The sequence below is a fragment of the Camelus dromedarius genome, chromosome 14, assembly GCF_036321535.1.
Source record: "Camelus dromedarius isolate mCamDro1 chromosome 14, mCamDro1.pat, whole genome shotgun sequence".
NCBI classification, from domain to species: domain Eukaryota; kingdom Metazoa; phylum Chordata; class Mammalia; order Artiodactyla; family Camelidae; genus Camelus; species Camelus dromedarius.
The window spans coordinates 38,597,785-38,613,477 of record NC_087449.1 but is presented as its reverse complement, the minus strand read 5'-3'; the positions used below and the strand labels follow the sequence as shown (position 1 = coordinate 38,613,477).

The 15,693-nt window shown below is 35.9% G+C and overlaps 1 protein-coding gene across 1 annotated transcript in view; it reads right to left on the bottom strand.

The window, feature by feature from the left end:
* The window catches only part of ZSWIM5 (zinc finger SWIM-type containing 5), a 137,018-nt gene that overhangs the window by 48,139 nt on the left and 73,186 nt on the right, over positions 1–15,693 (bottom strand). Inside the window, exon 2 of the mRNA XM_010982263.3 lies at positions 3,093–3,449. Within this exon, the coding sequence (XP_010980565.3) occupies positions 3,093–3,449 (357 nt within the window). The remainder of the gene's footprint in view (positions 1–3,092; positions 3,450–15,693) is intronic.

Genomic DNA, 15,693 nt, shown 5'->3' with positions numbered 1-15,693 from the left:
CCCCTGCTTTTCACACATTGGAATTCCAGGACTCATTCTTTTAATGTTTGATATTTTTTTCCTTCTATTTTTCATCTCTTTGTCTTCTTTTTTAAAAAAATCTATCTTTCTGCTCTACTTTATAGGAATTTCTCCTTACCTTTATTTTCCATCATTTCCATCTTTCAGTTTTATACTTTTTTACCATTATATATGTCATATTCATTAGTTCTTTCTTTTCTGTGAATTGGTTTTTTATAATATCCAGTTTTTATTTCATGGTTACAGTATCTCCTTTTATTCCTATGATGACAATATTAATAATTTTTGAAGGTTTTCTTCCCTCTGCATAGTTCCTATTTCCTCCAAATTGCTGTTCTATGTTTGTTAGTTCTGGTCTGCTTCTTCTACAATATTCAGCACTGTTGACCATTCACTTCTTAAAACTCACTTTAATACTGACTTTGGTAATAATTACTTGATAGCTTTGTCTCATTTCTCATTCTACTTTGCTAATTCCTACACTGACCCTTGTTTCATCATCCGTGATATGCATAGCTGTATTCATTCAACAAATCTATATTGTTGTCTAGGTACCATGCTTGGTGATGGAGACTCAGAAATTTGTAAGACATGGTTCTCGACCTGACTTCTCAAGTTATCTTAATTTTCTCTTGGTATCCAATCTCTCTTTATGGATTAGCAGCAACTTAAGTCTTGGCCAGGATGCTGTATGCTGGAGAATCTCAGGGTATGGAGTTACCAGAGCAAATCACTAACAGAGCATAGAGCAATGCTGGATGAAGAGTTGGAAAGACAGTCCAAATTGGATCATCAGTACAAAGGGGATAAGGGCAGTCTAGCTAAAACCACTTACAGCAATTAATAAAAGACAAGGTTTCAGGGATGTGAGGAAAAGAGCAATACCTGGATCCATTCCAGAAATTAAAAGCAGGCAGCTAGCAGTTTTAGAAATCTTATTCCTGCTTTTTAAGTCTGTTTTGGTGAGGAGTAGGGCTTGATGGAGGGGAGAAGGAAGCTGTTCTAAGTGTTTAAAGGTTTAGTAGGGAATAGAAATATGATTTCAAGGATCATCTCTATGCTACTAACTCCAAAATTCTGACTTTTGTCCTCAGTTCCATATCCTTATGTCCAACTGTGTATCAGAAATCTTTACCTAAATGTTCTGCAAGCACCTCAAACTTAAACTGAAGTTCATCTTCCTTCTAAATTTATTCCTCCCTTTATGTTCCCTAAGTGAATGGCAACATTATTACCAAATCCAGCCATCCTAGAGGGACATTTTGGAACTTAGTTTTCTCCCGTCCTCCTCTTCTTCATTTCCCACTCATCCTACATATCTGGATTTTGAATCCAGTCCACGTTGCCTTGAAATATCTCCACTCCTCCCTCCCCACTATTTTCAGTATTATTGCCTATATCAGCACTGGTTGTTAGAAATATATTTGGAAAGACTTTGTGGAATACTAGGGAACCTGGGGTAGAAAGCTAATGTTAGTCTGGGATAAACACACGTACCAAAGTAGTAGTTCCTGGGAAGGTTGAGAATAACATCTCAAGTTCACTGTGACAATTTAAGCCTAATTTCAGACAAATAATAAGATACTGGGATGAGAGGTGTAATGAGGGATAAAGGTTGCTTTAGCACAGTGGTAGAAGAGGGAAGAGGGTTGCCTTGGTAACAATGGTGGTGGACAAGGCAGGTGCAAAACAGATCCTGAACCAAGGTGGTTAGTTCAAGAAAAGGCAAGTGAGCTCTGATACAGGCAAAAAATCTGAGAAAGAGCTAGTGGAATGAGACACAAAAGCAGGCCATAGCCCAGTTGTGGTGCTACAGGCCCAGGGATACAGCAGAACTCAGGTCCCTAAGAACTCTAGACCAAGGGATCCCAGAAAAATAGAACAGCTTCCCTATGTGGGATAAGAAGATATATGTAAAGCCACTCTTTAACAGTATCTCTCAAATAGAGTTCAGTTATCATGTAAACACTACAACTTTGAGGCTAAAGCAATAGAAGACTATTTCTACTAGCTAGAAAGGGTTCCTGGAAGCCTACCTATCCTTGTTTCTGAGGAGTGGTGAGATTGTGTGTAGGACTTCATTAGCTCTATTGGACAACTGGGAAAGGCAGGCCCTTTGGCACATAGACTACAGTATTACATAGGTCATCCACCTGGTCTCATTGTCTTGTTTACATTAATATCAAAGTTATCTTCTAAAAAGAGGGAGATAGTATAGAGAAGCATAAAAAACTTGAGTTCTGAAGTCAGATGAGCCTACGTTATAAATTATTTCCTTATTTATAAAATGGAAATGGTTATAATACCTATCTTACAGTATAGTTTTGAAAACTAAATAAACATATATAAAATCCCTTGCATGAGATACCTGGAAAATAGTAGGAACTAACAAACAAAATGAAAAATTGGCTCATGTAGCTCATCTTCTCAAAATTCTTCAGTGGTTTCCTATGATTAAGTATCTACAACCTATCTTCATAATAAAAGCTAGCATTTATTTCAGACTTGTCTGTCTCTTCTACTAGGTTATTAGCTACTTGAAGGCAGAAACCATGTCTGTTTTATGCCCTCAACAATTAGCACTGTCACTTGCACATATACTTGTTGAATGAATACGTGAACATAATTTCTTTCTCCATCCACGCACCCTCCCATTTTATAGCTCATAAGCACAATGCTCACAGATGCTCTTTAGAATAACCCTGATAATGGTATGCAGGATCCTGAAATGTTAAGGAATTCTCATATCCATCTCATTTCACTGAATGACACTAGTTATTCTATGCTTTCTCTCACTCCTGAATATTCCAGGCTCCTGGAGGCAGGGATTGTAAGGACAAATAAAGTCCATAAACTAGATCAGTATGTAACTCTAATATTCTATGTCTTTTTTTTGCCAAACCTTTATGAGGTAGACAATTGGACTGCTTTAAGAAACACAGTTAATAGATAGTGTGGATAGAATGAACTGATTAAGATTAACTGATTACAACTGCAAAAGTATCCCAACCTCTAAACATGCAATAGAGCAACAAAATAGATTTTTAGCAACAAAAATGTTGTACAATTACCATTTACTTGGTTGATTTCGGAGTTGGAGGACAGAATCTCATCTGCCAGTTTCTGTGCAGTAGGAAGAACTTCAGTGTGGTGTGCCGTGATCAAATACTGAATAAACTTTTGTAGCTGGTCCCTATTCATCTGGAAAAGGGTTTCTGAGATAGGAAGACGCAATTTGACTTGGTCTGGTTTACGGATCCTGTAGAGTGAGAGTGCTACCACATGAGCACAGTAGAATATGTCTTTGTTCCCACAGCCACATGTCACTGAAGTGATTTTGCATCGATCAAAACTGATGGCAACTTTGTAAGTCACTGCTGGTTCAGATGTAGTGGGCGGCTCAGTTACTGTGCCACTGAGATGGAAGCCTAAGGAAACAAAGAAGACGTGTTTAGAGATTCTTAGTAAGAAACTTGAAGATTTTCATTCTGCACTTCAATTCATCAGTTCAGAAACTATTTGCTGAGTATCTCCTACATACATGGTAGGCTATGAAACTCAGGTACTGCTCTTAAGGAACACACAGTCTAGAAACAGAGTCCTTATCCTGGAGTCCATGAACCTCCTGAAATAATAAGAAAACTTTTGTTTGTACGGATGTTCATTCTTCTGGGGTGGAGGGGCATTTCATATCTTTCATCATACTCTGAAAAAGGTTAATCAAGAAACTTGAATAAGTTAAGAACCTCACTAGTAGATTTTAAGCTCTTCGTGGCCAAAGACAAGTCTACAAATAACATCAGTACAATTTAGAGTAAGGTGAGAGCTATAAATGAAAGAAACCAAAAGAATGCCACAAGGAAGATAATAACAACACTTCTTCCTCAGAACAAACACTTCCAAAATGGTAACCATGTGAAATACCTAAAAGGCAAGAAGCCTCCAAAGACATGGAAACCAGAGAGCTTAGTGCAGTGAGACTATGCAGTGTTACACCTCCACTCACTAGCATGCAGCACCAATAATTTTGAAATGTAGAGAAAATACATTTTAAGTTACAATTAAATTTTAAAAAGTCAAATTCAATAGCAAATTCCTTCTATAAAACAGTTTATTCTTTACTCTATGATTCTTCTCCCTTGACAAAATACATACTCAAACAACCATTCAATACAAGTTTAATAAGATTTTAAGTATCAGACTGCTGGACCTAGAAAAAGGAGAGGAATACTGAATATTTATAAAGCACCTACTTTATGTTGGGTGCATTTAGTAATTTATCATAACAACCCTATGAAGTTGGTATTATTTTCCTTATTTTAAAGGTATGTAAACTGAGGTTCAGAGGTTAAGTAATTTGTCTGAGGCCCCTCAGCTAGCAAGTGACAGACCTAGGATTTGGAACCAGGTCTGACTGACTCCAACGGTTTTTTTTTTTTTTTTCCAATTTATATTATACCACCTCTGAAAGATGCCATGACAAAGTGCTTATCCTCAGAAATCACAGACACATAAATAAATAATTACAGTATGATGTACCAAATGGTATAGTATAGACAGGAACAAAAGTGAGGCTAGTTTCAGAGACTTTCCTGCTTAATTGCACCACACACTGTGAGTAGGAAAGCAATTTAAAATAATCTTATATTTGTTGGAGAAATATTTGCCAAATAATAAAATGTGCATACATAAGTTTCAGAGCTACCATTGTGACCTGGCAGAATTAAAAAATGCAGAGAAAACAATGTTCCAAAGTTCAAGTTTTAATTATGGCTAACTAAAGTAAGAATAAGAGCTACATTTATAAGCATACTCATGAAATTTAGCAAAATTAACACTACTATAGACACATTTAGGTCCAATCCAAAGAAAGGTACACATTACTGAAAAAGTTAAGATTAATTTCCAGAGCAAGAAAAATATAAGATTAATTAGCTAACTTCATTGCCTCCAGGTATGTTTTTTAAACTTCACAGAGGTTTTTTTCTCAGCTAAACTTAGCTGCAGATTTAAAAATATTCATTGTCAAAAAAAAATTATTGTCACTTGTTCAAAGCAAAGTAAAAAAGTTACATTCAAATATGATTAAGTATGGATAAGACTGCCTTCAGTCTAGAACTAAGGAAGAGAGCTGTGGGGCTGAGAAGGAGCTCCTCTGCAGATTTCTATCGCCCAGACATGGCCAGCGGAGGAACACAACAGGGAGCACATTACACTCGGGATTAGGCAGCCAGGATCTGCTACTTACTATGTAGTTTCCAGAGACTCACTTTACAGCTCTGAGCCTAAGCGTCTTCCTCAGTTGTTCTGCCTGTCTCTCAAAAGTGCTTTGTAAAACTGTAAAATGTCCTACAGATTTATTATTCATACTTTTATGCAGTTTTTGTTAATGGGTCTCCATGTCAAGGGGATCAGTGACAACTTGGCCAAGTTTCACAGAGGTTAAAAAACAGGTGTTAAGAAAGTACATTTTTGATTTCCCTGGCCCACAGGAGTATTTAGTATATTCTTGAGAAATGACTTAAGTCCTGACAAAAAGAGACCCCATAGAAGGACTACTTTAAACTTTCAAAATAAGATAATGATGTTGATGTGGGAAAAGCCTAGGTTGCAAGCCTCTGAAAGGTATAAACATTTCTACTTGCTCAGGGACACCTGGCGTGTAGCAAAGTCTCTGAATTCAAATCTCTCATTCCCTTCCTGCATAAAAATGAGTAAGAATACTGGTTGGAGTTGTGACAGAAACAATGGGTATTTTATTAAGACGTAAGCCCCATGAGGGCAGGGATTTCTCTGTGTATTGTTCATTACTATAAAAAAGCAAAATAATTCTGGCTGTAATATGAAAAACAGATTGGACCTCAGCTTCCATATTTTTAAGATAAGAGGCTGATCTAGAAGACTTCCAAAGTTCACTTTAGCACAGATATATTATGATTTCATAGTGACTATCCTGAATCTATTATTATTATCTTTTCTAGAACCAAAGTACTTCTGGGATTTAAAGATATATAATAATAGTTAACTTTTATGAATGCCTCCTATGTGTTAGGCTCTAAGTGCTTTACATGCATTAACTCATTAAATTTTCAAATTTTTATGAATTTGATAGTAGGGGTGATGGTAAGCTTTATGTATTGATTTGCCTAGGCTATAGAACCCAGTTATTCAATCAAATACTAGTTAATCTGGGTATTGCTGTGGAGGTGTTCTGTAGATGTGGTTAACATCCACAATCAGCTGACTTTAACTAAAGGAAATTATCCTTAATAATATGGGTGGGCCTCATCAACTCAGTTGAAAGGCTTTACAGCCAAAACTGAGGTTTCTCTGTGGAAGAAGAAATCCTGCCTTAAGACCATAGCATGAGATCCTGCCCAAGAATTTCCAGCCTGATAGCCCACCCTACAGATTTCAGACTTGCCAGTTCCCATAGTTGTGTAGGTCGATTCCTTGAAATAAATTACATATATATATATTATATATTTGTTATATAATATATATATTCATGTGTATGTGTGTATATGTATATATATATACACACAATCTCCTACTGATCCAGTTTCTCTGGAAAACCATGACTGATTACTATTATTATTCCCATTCTATGTATGAGGAAGCATAAGCACAGAGAGGTTAAGTAGCTTGCTCAAAGTCATTATGTCAGTAAGTGGTAAAGCCAAGATTCACACCCAGGTAGTCTGGCTCAAAAGCCCATACTCTTTACTATTACACTATAGTGCCTCTGTATAATATTGTGTTGTATGGTAATCAATACCACATTTATATAAACTATAAAACAACACAACTAAAAAAGCTATTAGAAAATAACATTCAAGTTTATGGAAATTCTACAGTTTCAGTTTTTATCACATTGGTAATGGTTTGAATCCTCTAGGTTAATCTGGAATTAGAGACAAAATATCAAGTATCAATTTAAACATTAGAGGTCAGTGTTGAAACTACTGACAAACTCTCTGCAAAATATTTTTCAAAAGCTAGTTAGACATGACTCCTGAGAGGCTTTGGTTAAGGTCCATGATGCTCTGGGGAACCTGTTAATTTGAGCTGGGTAAATCTTTGGGCTCCATCAGCTGTATTAACATTGGTATATATAGTTCATGTTCCAGGGCTAGGCCCATTTGAAAGGCAGAAGGTTCTGGGTGGCTCTGTTTAAGTTTCTTTGCTGGGAGTTCCTTTTTCCCTTCATATCCTTTACAATGTAAACTGGAAGTCAGTTTTAAATATTGGTACTTCTTCCCTTACCCAGTAACATTTTTTTCAAGTTTAATTACTCCTGAGAATAAAGCTTCATAGAAGAGATTCAATGTAGTGTTTCTTTCCCATTGCAAACCTGCCATAAGCATGTCCATTAATAATCTGCTGATTTAAGCAAAGATATAGAAGCCTAATTTAAAAAAAAATTTCTGTTGAATCTAGTATGTATTTACTGAATACATACTGTGTGTTCTTTTTACCTTTTAACTCTTTTATTTGGACATTTTCAAATAAAGAAGTAGAACGAGTGCTGTATAATAAGTCCCCATCTATCCATTACTCAGCTTCAACAATTATCAACACAATGATAAATTGGTTTAGTCTTTACCCTTTCTCAACTCCTTCCCTACCACCCTCAGTGAATTATATTGAAGTAAATCTTAGAAATATAATTTCATTGGTAAATACCTCTCTCTATATATTTCTAAAAGATAAGAATTTAAAATTAATAATTCCTTAATATCAAATATCCATTGTTCAGATTTCCACAACTGAATTCAAAAACAAAACAAAAAACAGGAATGGGCTGTTCAAATTAGGAAACAAACAAGGTCCAGATACTACATTTGGTTGATGTGTCTCTTAAGCGACAAGTTCCCTCTCCTTCCTTTTCCCCCTCATCTATTTACTGAAAAATAATAGTCAGCTCTAGAGAGACTTGACCATTCAGCTTTTTGATAAAATTACTTCACAGGCTGTGTTTCATACTTTCTAATACATCACATCAGGAGACATATAATGCCCGATGGTTTTTCTTATGTGCTGTTACGATTGAGCACCGGGTTCACATGTTGTTTGCCTGCTCCATCCATTATAAAGTTCCTCATCAACTTTTCATCTAGTAGTTTTAGTGGTCATTGATGATCATTGTCTCAATCTACTATTTCATTAGGGTGGGTTTATTTTTTATTTAAAATTCAGCTCTCTAACTTTTTCTGACTCTAAACATCTTCATCTGTAAAATAAGGAAAAAACAGCACCTGAAGCATGGTGAATTTTTAACAAAAAAAGTGACAGAAACAACCACAAAAATGGCTTAGAATTCATGGACAAACAACTACTTTACAGACAAAGTTTTCCTGAATGTCATATTTATGATGACACTTCATTCACATTTTCCTAAAATACAAAAAAGAAAACACATATTGTGAAATCATTCTGCTGATTAAAATGTCCAAGACTTTTAAAACAGACTAGTTTATCAGTTGTAAGTCTTGAGATGATTAAGATAATGAATGGATTTGTGGGAGAGGGAGTAAGCAGGCATACAGGGAAACAACATATGTTTGCTTTACCAGTGGCTCCAGTTGGCCATAAAGGTCAAATGCTCATATTTCCTGCTTTTGTACAGCATGTTTTTTTGGGGCAAAGCAGTCAGGGACGGTGGGTCTGGTAGGGACCTGACTTTTTGAAGAAAATAGTCAAACAGGCAGCTGTTCCTCTTGTGGCCTTATCACTTCATACACAAGGAGGGAAAGAAAACCAACTCTCAAATGCTTTTAATACCGAGTAAGCCCTGAATACACCAAATACTTTCAAGGAGTTCCTGTTTAGTTTGGCAAGGAATGCTTCCCTCCAACTCACCCTCAAATCACAAAGCTAGCTTTGCCCTGAGAAAAAGACATACTTCATTTCAACTTTCTGTTCTGTGTCTGAGGCACCTTCCCTACCTGGCCTCTACATTGTTTAGAAATTTAAGAATGAAATTGTACCACAGCCCCTTCTGCATTACTTATCACAATGGTCTGACATCTCAGCTTCCAGGAAAATCACCAACCTCCTATAAACACCTGTTATGGGATAAGCCCCTACCAGCATGTTATCCTATAAATGTGCCATGTTTTCCTTGCCTTCAACATGCTCCAAATGCCGTTTAGGAGTGGGGCAAGATTCAAAAAGTACGCAGAAATGGCCTCAGAGGCCCCAAACAATCAAGTTTTTTGCAGGTGGTCCTTGCTAGAGCTTGTCATGCTTAAAAGTGCAACAAGAGCTCTGAGAACTTCAGGATTAGTAAGAAATTGTGAAAAATCCACGAGTAGCTCACAGCTTAAAGAGTTGTTATTCTCTTGCCTTCCGAACTAAATAGTGGCACAAGAGGAAATGGAAATGATTGACATTGTTTACTAAACAGAAATTACCAAGGGCCAGTATATTATACTTGTGTAAAATATAAACCAAATTTCTCTTCCCCAAATAAGGAAATCCTATGTTCTTCATGGTTTAGCCTAAATATTACCTCCATATGAAACTATATGGTGCCCCAGGTGCTGAACCAAATCATGTTAAATGAAAAAGCTTTAACATTTGTGCCTATGCAGCTTATAGTCTAGTTCACAAGAGAGAAATTTTACCCAGAGTCAACTAATACAGGAGCTAAGAGATAAGAATTTCACAGATGAGGAACAGGCTCAGAGAAGTTATACAATTTGTTCTAACTTTATTGAAGTTATGATTACAAACATAACAGAAATTAAGATGAGTGTAAATTCACATACTGAAACATCTTGGGCTTTAACAACTAGGAAAAATACATTTGTAAAGAGTTTCCTTCAAATTAATATACTTCCTGAATACAGCCAAACTGCTTTTGATTAAAAAAGAAAATAAATAATTTTTTATCACTAACAGTTTTTGAGCACTTAGCATGTGTTCCTTTACAAACATTACATCATTAATCCTCACCACAATGTTATGTGTTTAGTACTATTATTTCTATTTTTTTTTTTTTGTAGGTAAAGAAACTGAGGCTTAGAGAAATTAATTAACTTGTCTAAGTTTACACAGCTTGTAAGTGGCTGAGCTAGGATTTGAATCCAGGCAGTCTGGCTTCAGAGTCTAAGCTCCTAACAAGCATATTTCATTTCTATTATAATGTTTCCCAAACATCAACTTCATTTTCCTAGCTTAGGAAAATCAGAGTGATGTTCGGTACTGCTTCTTTTTTTTTTTAAATTTTTTATTTAAGTGTAGTTGATTTATAATGTTAGTTTCAGGTGTATAGCAAAGTGATTCCATTATACATATACATACATGTATATTTTTTCTTTTCAGATTCTTTTCTATTATATGTTATTACAAGAAATTAAATATAGTTCCCTTGCTATACAGTCATGGTACTGCTTCTTAAAGTTTTTTTTTAATTAGGACATTGCTAAATCATACTAACTTAATTTTCATCCTTTATTTAAATACTGTCACCTATTACTATACTTAATTACCAAACTAACAGAAAAATGGAATCCTAACTGGGACAAATGTTAGAAAATATTCAATATGTGGTCTCCTTGGTCAGATTCAATCTGGTAACCAAAAAGTTACAGTACATGTCTTCCTGGTAGAGACTACAAGAAATTCCAAGAGCCAAAACATATAAAGATACTAGTTTTTCTCCTTTTAAAACTATCTTAAATCAAGGTTAATTCATTCATTCAACTAATAATTATTTAACATCTACTATGTTAGGTCCCAAGGATGTATCTGTGGAAAGACTAAATGATCCCCAACTTTATGGTACTCATATTCTAGCTGGGGAGACAGATATTAAACAACAAAGTCCACAGGTAATTATTTAATTTTAATTGTGAAGAAGTACAGAATGACAGGATAGTATATGATACGGAAGATCCGACCTGGTTTAGGGACAAGATGGGCTTCTTGAGGAAATAATATTTTGAGCAGAATTTTATAGAATAAATCAGAATTAACTAGGTGAAAGGATAGGGAATGGCAGAGTAGTGGTAAAGAGGCCTCTAGGTAGAAAAAAGGCACACATGTGGAGGGGGAAAAAAGGCTATGTAGAAGTGCTAAGGCCCAGAGGAACATGGAATGTTCAAAGAATGGGAAGAAGACCAGCAACTGGAAAGCCACCGGGAAGTGGGGTAAAGCGGCAAGTGATGAGGCTGGAGAAGCAGGCAGGAGCCGTGGCTCTGGGATTCATCCTAGCTCCTCCGCCTGATCCACAGCCAAAAGTGTGGATTCACTAAATCCTGTGGATTCTGTCTCCTGAATATTACTCCATTCTGGTCCCTCCTCTTTAACTCCCCTAACATTGCCTCAACCCAAAATCATAATAATCCCCTTCCTGGATTAACTAATCCTCCCATCTCTTATTCCCTCTATCCACCTTCCACAACATGAACAGGATGATCTTTCTAAAACAAATGAATCATCTCATTCCTACTAAACTGTGACCTATTCCTTTTATAGTCTCGATACCTAACACAGACAGAGTCTGGTGTAGAAAAACATTATAAAAGTGTCTGCTGAACTGAACTGCTTAAAATCTTTCAAATGGTTCCTCATTGACTATAGGGTAAAGTTCGAACCTATGATGTGACCTCTTTTTATGTCTTCAGACTCGATTCCCACCACTTCTCAACACACTGAACAGACTAAAGTACTTGCAGATTCCTGACTATGCTGTGTTTTCTTAGCCTTTATGGCCAGGTGTGACCTTCTTGCCTCCTTATCCTCAATTGTCTATTCAAATGATATCTATTCTGGGAAATCTTCCCTGATCTCCTAGGAGAATTAAATGCTTCTTTTTGAGCTCTCATTTTTTTTATCAGTCATGTCTCTTACAGCACTTGATATCAGTGTAATTACTGGTTTTTATATTTGTCTTTTTCCTTTAGACTGTGAACTCATTGGAAGCAGGGGTTATATCCTTTTCATCTCTATATTTTCATCTCAGGCACATTGTAAGGGTTTAGTAAGTGTTTGTTTATAGATGAACAAATAAATGAACACTAAACTGAATCTTTAATTTATATATACACATTCATGATTCACAGAGAATTAAGCATGTTTATAAAACTCCTGATTTCATGATTAAAATAAAATCAGCCAATAATTAAACAATTTTACTGGGATGGTGAGCAAGTAACAATAATTTGTACACCAGCTAATAATAGTGAAGCACCAAGATTCTTTTCCATATTCATATTTATGACTCAAATGGACAGCTGTTATGCTTGTGCCAATTTTCAACTTGTTTTTTAAAATATAAAAGATGAGCAGTTTCATTAGCTAACAGTTATTGGATACTTACTATGAGCCAGAGAGTGTTCTAAGTATTTCCCACTTATTAACTAATAAAATACTTAATTAGTTAACTAATTAAATAATTCACAATAACCCTAAAAGATAAGTTTGTTTATTATTCTCCTTTTTCAGATGAGGAAACTGAGGCTCAGAGAGGTAAAGAAGCTTGTCTAAGATCAATCACATAGCCTGTAGAAGGTAAGGTTGGGATTTGAACCAGGTAGTCTGGCTTCAGAGCCTGCACTTTTAACTACAATGATATATTGAATACGATTATGCAGTTTAAATTATGTATACAAAATTTTATAAAAGTAATTAGCAAGCACAGTTCTACAAAGATGTACTAATGACAAGTCAGTAAACTCTGATGTTTGCCTGGTTTCCTGGACAATTGTTGTAGGTGGCTGAAACTGACAAGTGCTCTGGGATGTTCTCACAGTTGGAATGAAGATGGGCTCGTGAACTCACGTGTACAAGACAATGTCTCAACAGAGTGAGTGAATCATCTGAAAGTTCTAAAGGAAAGCACTTCTCAGTACAGCCCTCTGACACCATTCAAAGTCTTTTGTGTTTCTGAGTGCAAGAAAGCCTCTAGAAAAGCGTGAGCAATTAAAACCACTTTGCTCATTGCTCTTTTGATTCACCAGACCCCTGAGCAGGTGCTAATGCATGAAAATGAATGTAGTTTCGGCAGGGAAAAGGAGAACTGTGGTTTACAAAAAAGAATAACTTTTCTCATGGTCAGCTTAAGTGTACACACACAGAGAGAGATGTAAACTAGGAAATCCCTTTGAATGAGAAAGCTTTACTTTTGAATAAATTTGGTTTTGATGAAACTATATAGTGTAAAGTAGAACTTCTCACTTAATTCCTGTCTCCGGGAAGGTCAGAGCAGTATACCAGCAGCCACTCTTTTTCCTTTCCATCACTTAAAAAAACTGCAGCCACACAAAGGCTTAAAACATCCTCAAAACAACGAATTTCCTTTCCAGAAAGCCTTATTCAAAAGCTGGATAACTACTGCCTAAACAAGAACATTGGAATGGCTCGGTGGACTCACGCCATGATACACAGAGCTGAGGAATCAGGGTGCTTGAATTCTAACTCCAGTGCCCCTCAATTCCTCTTTGCTTCAGTTTCTTAACTATACAAATAGACGTAATAATACTTATATGCCTATCAGACTCGTGTAAGTAATCTGTAAAGAATATACCTCTCAGAGGTATCATGCAATAGCAATCCCAACTGGCCAGATCCAGAGCCCATGTAAGTTCACAAGAAGCAGATGGCGCCCACATACTGGGTGAGAGTGCAAGAGATTGCAAAGTGAGGAGCAGTATTGTTATTCGGGAATACAAATGATGCTGCCCATTACCCTGAGAGCTACTTGGTTTGTTTGTATTAGAGAGGTCACCTTAAGCTTCACCCTAAGCTAAGAGCAGCTGAGTAAGCTAGAGGGCCCTTCTTGTGGCCATCTGCTCCCCTCCCAGAATCCTTTGGCAAATCAAGAGGTTTTCCTTGTATTAACCTCTGAAGAGCAGCCACAGGCCCTTCTCAGCACCAGCTTCTGCAGGCAATGGTCTCTGCTCTCCATCTGTGCCCTCAACCACGGTTAAAGAACAATAAGGCTTCCCAAGCTCAGGCATTCATTTAGAGATACTCTTACATTACCTAGTTTTCCAGTACTTTTTTACTTGGATCTCTATTAAGGGGATCAGGTGTATACTTTAAAAGACTGAATTTTGTTGTTGTTGTTGTTATTTTAGAAACATTTTTTAAGAAAAAAATAAAATGGGAAGATTTGTCTGGAAAATTCATTTTAAAATCTAATATGCATAAAACATAATCACTTTAAAAATGATAAATTCATTCCCTCCACCCCCAACCACTCTGTGGAGCACAGACTTATAGAACAAGTTGTCTTGTATACTGATGGATAACCAATTTATTCAGAACTGCAGATCAAATGCCTGCTCCTTACTACATAGATTTGAATACAGATTGGGAAAAAAATTCCACACTCCTTAAGCAGTTCTCTGCAGAAACTACACGCACATATACAAGGTACACATGTTGCCAAAATGAATGTTAACATATAAGGGCACATATAATTGTGAAATGATTTCTGAAATCACCCTACTCCATTTAGTAGTCTACATCAGTGGGGGAAAATAAAAACGAAACAATTAACTGCTTTTCAAAAGGAAAAGGATACACATAGCTGTTTCTGATCAACCACAATACTGAGTGATCAAATGTCTTCAAAATAGCATTCAGATTTATATTAAAGCAGTAAAAATTACCCAGATACCCTTTTTCAAGAGGAGAAACTTCTGGCTACTTCTTTGAGACTACATACACTGAATCAAGTCATCAGAATATACTGAAATTGTAGTAAAATGACTTTATATATATATACACATTATATATATATGTATATACATATTATATATATATATGTATAAACACACATATATATAACTTAGAATAGTGGCTGGCATATCAAGTAAATACTCAAAAAATGTTGTTATTATGTTAGTATTCCAACTATAACTGCAGTTAACTTTTTATTCCAATATCTAAAGACCCCTTCATTTTGAGCAGAGCCCTAACCTCAAATGATTTAAAGAAAAATGCATATGTATAAATAGCATATGAACTATAATCAAATTCTTAGAGCAATCAAATGACTAATTTTCAGACAATCTTAATCCTCATTTTTGCTAACTCCATGACATTTTATTTTCAACATGGCCTTTTTAATATGGAGATGAATGCATATCCCACATAACATTCTTTATTTAAAGGTTTCATATGCAAGTAATAACACCATTCCTAACATTTACAGCATTTTGGTCAAGGCCTTGTGTTACCCTCCAGCTTTATTCTTTTGTTCCATGTTGCAATGTGACCTGTGTGGGGCAGCAAGAATGTCAAAACAAATTCAATTAGGACAATGCTTTTCATTTTTAAAAAAGAAACTGGAGCAAAACCATTTTTCCATATTCTACAGTAACCCGATTCCATACAAACACCAATCAAATAGAAGAAATTCTCATTAAGTCTTCACTCAGTGTTCTAAATGCATTCACATCACACCCACTTGATCCAAGGAGCAGTTCTTCATTAGAAAAACCTCTGGAGTCAGCATCTCTTCTGAATCAAAATTACATTCTTACTGTACAATCCCATCAATAGGCCAGCATTTCCTTGTGCCCACTGTTCTTATATGGCTTTTAACTCCTTTGCTCATGTATACTTTAGAAAGATTCTCTGAATATCTTTGGAATATCTTAATTGTGAATTGTGCATTTATAGGTTCTCATGCTCTGACTTAATTTATTTTTCTTG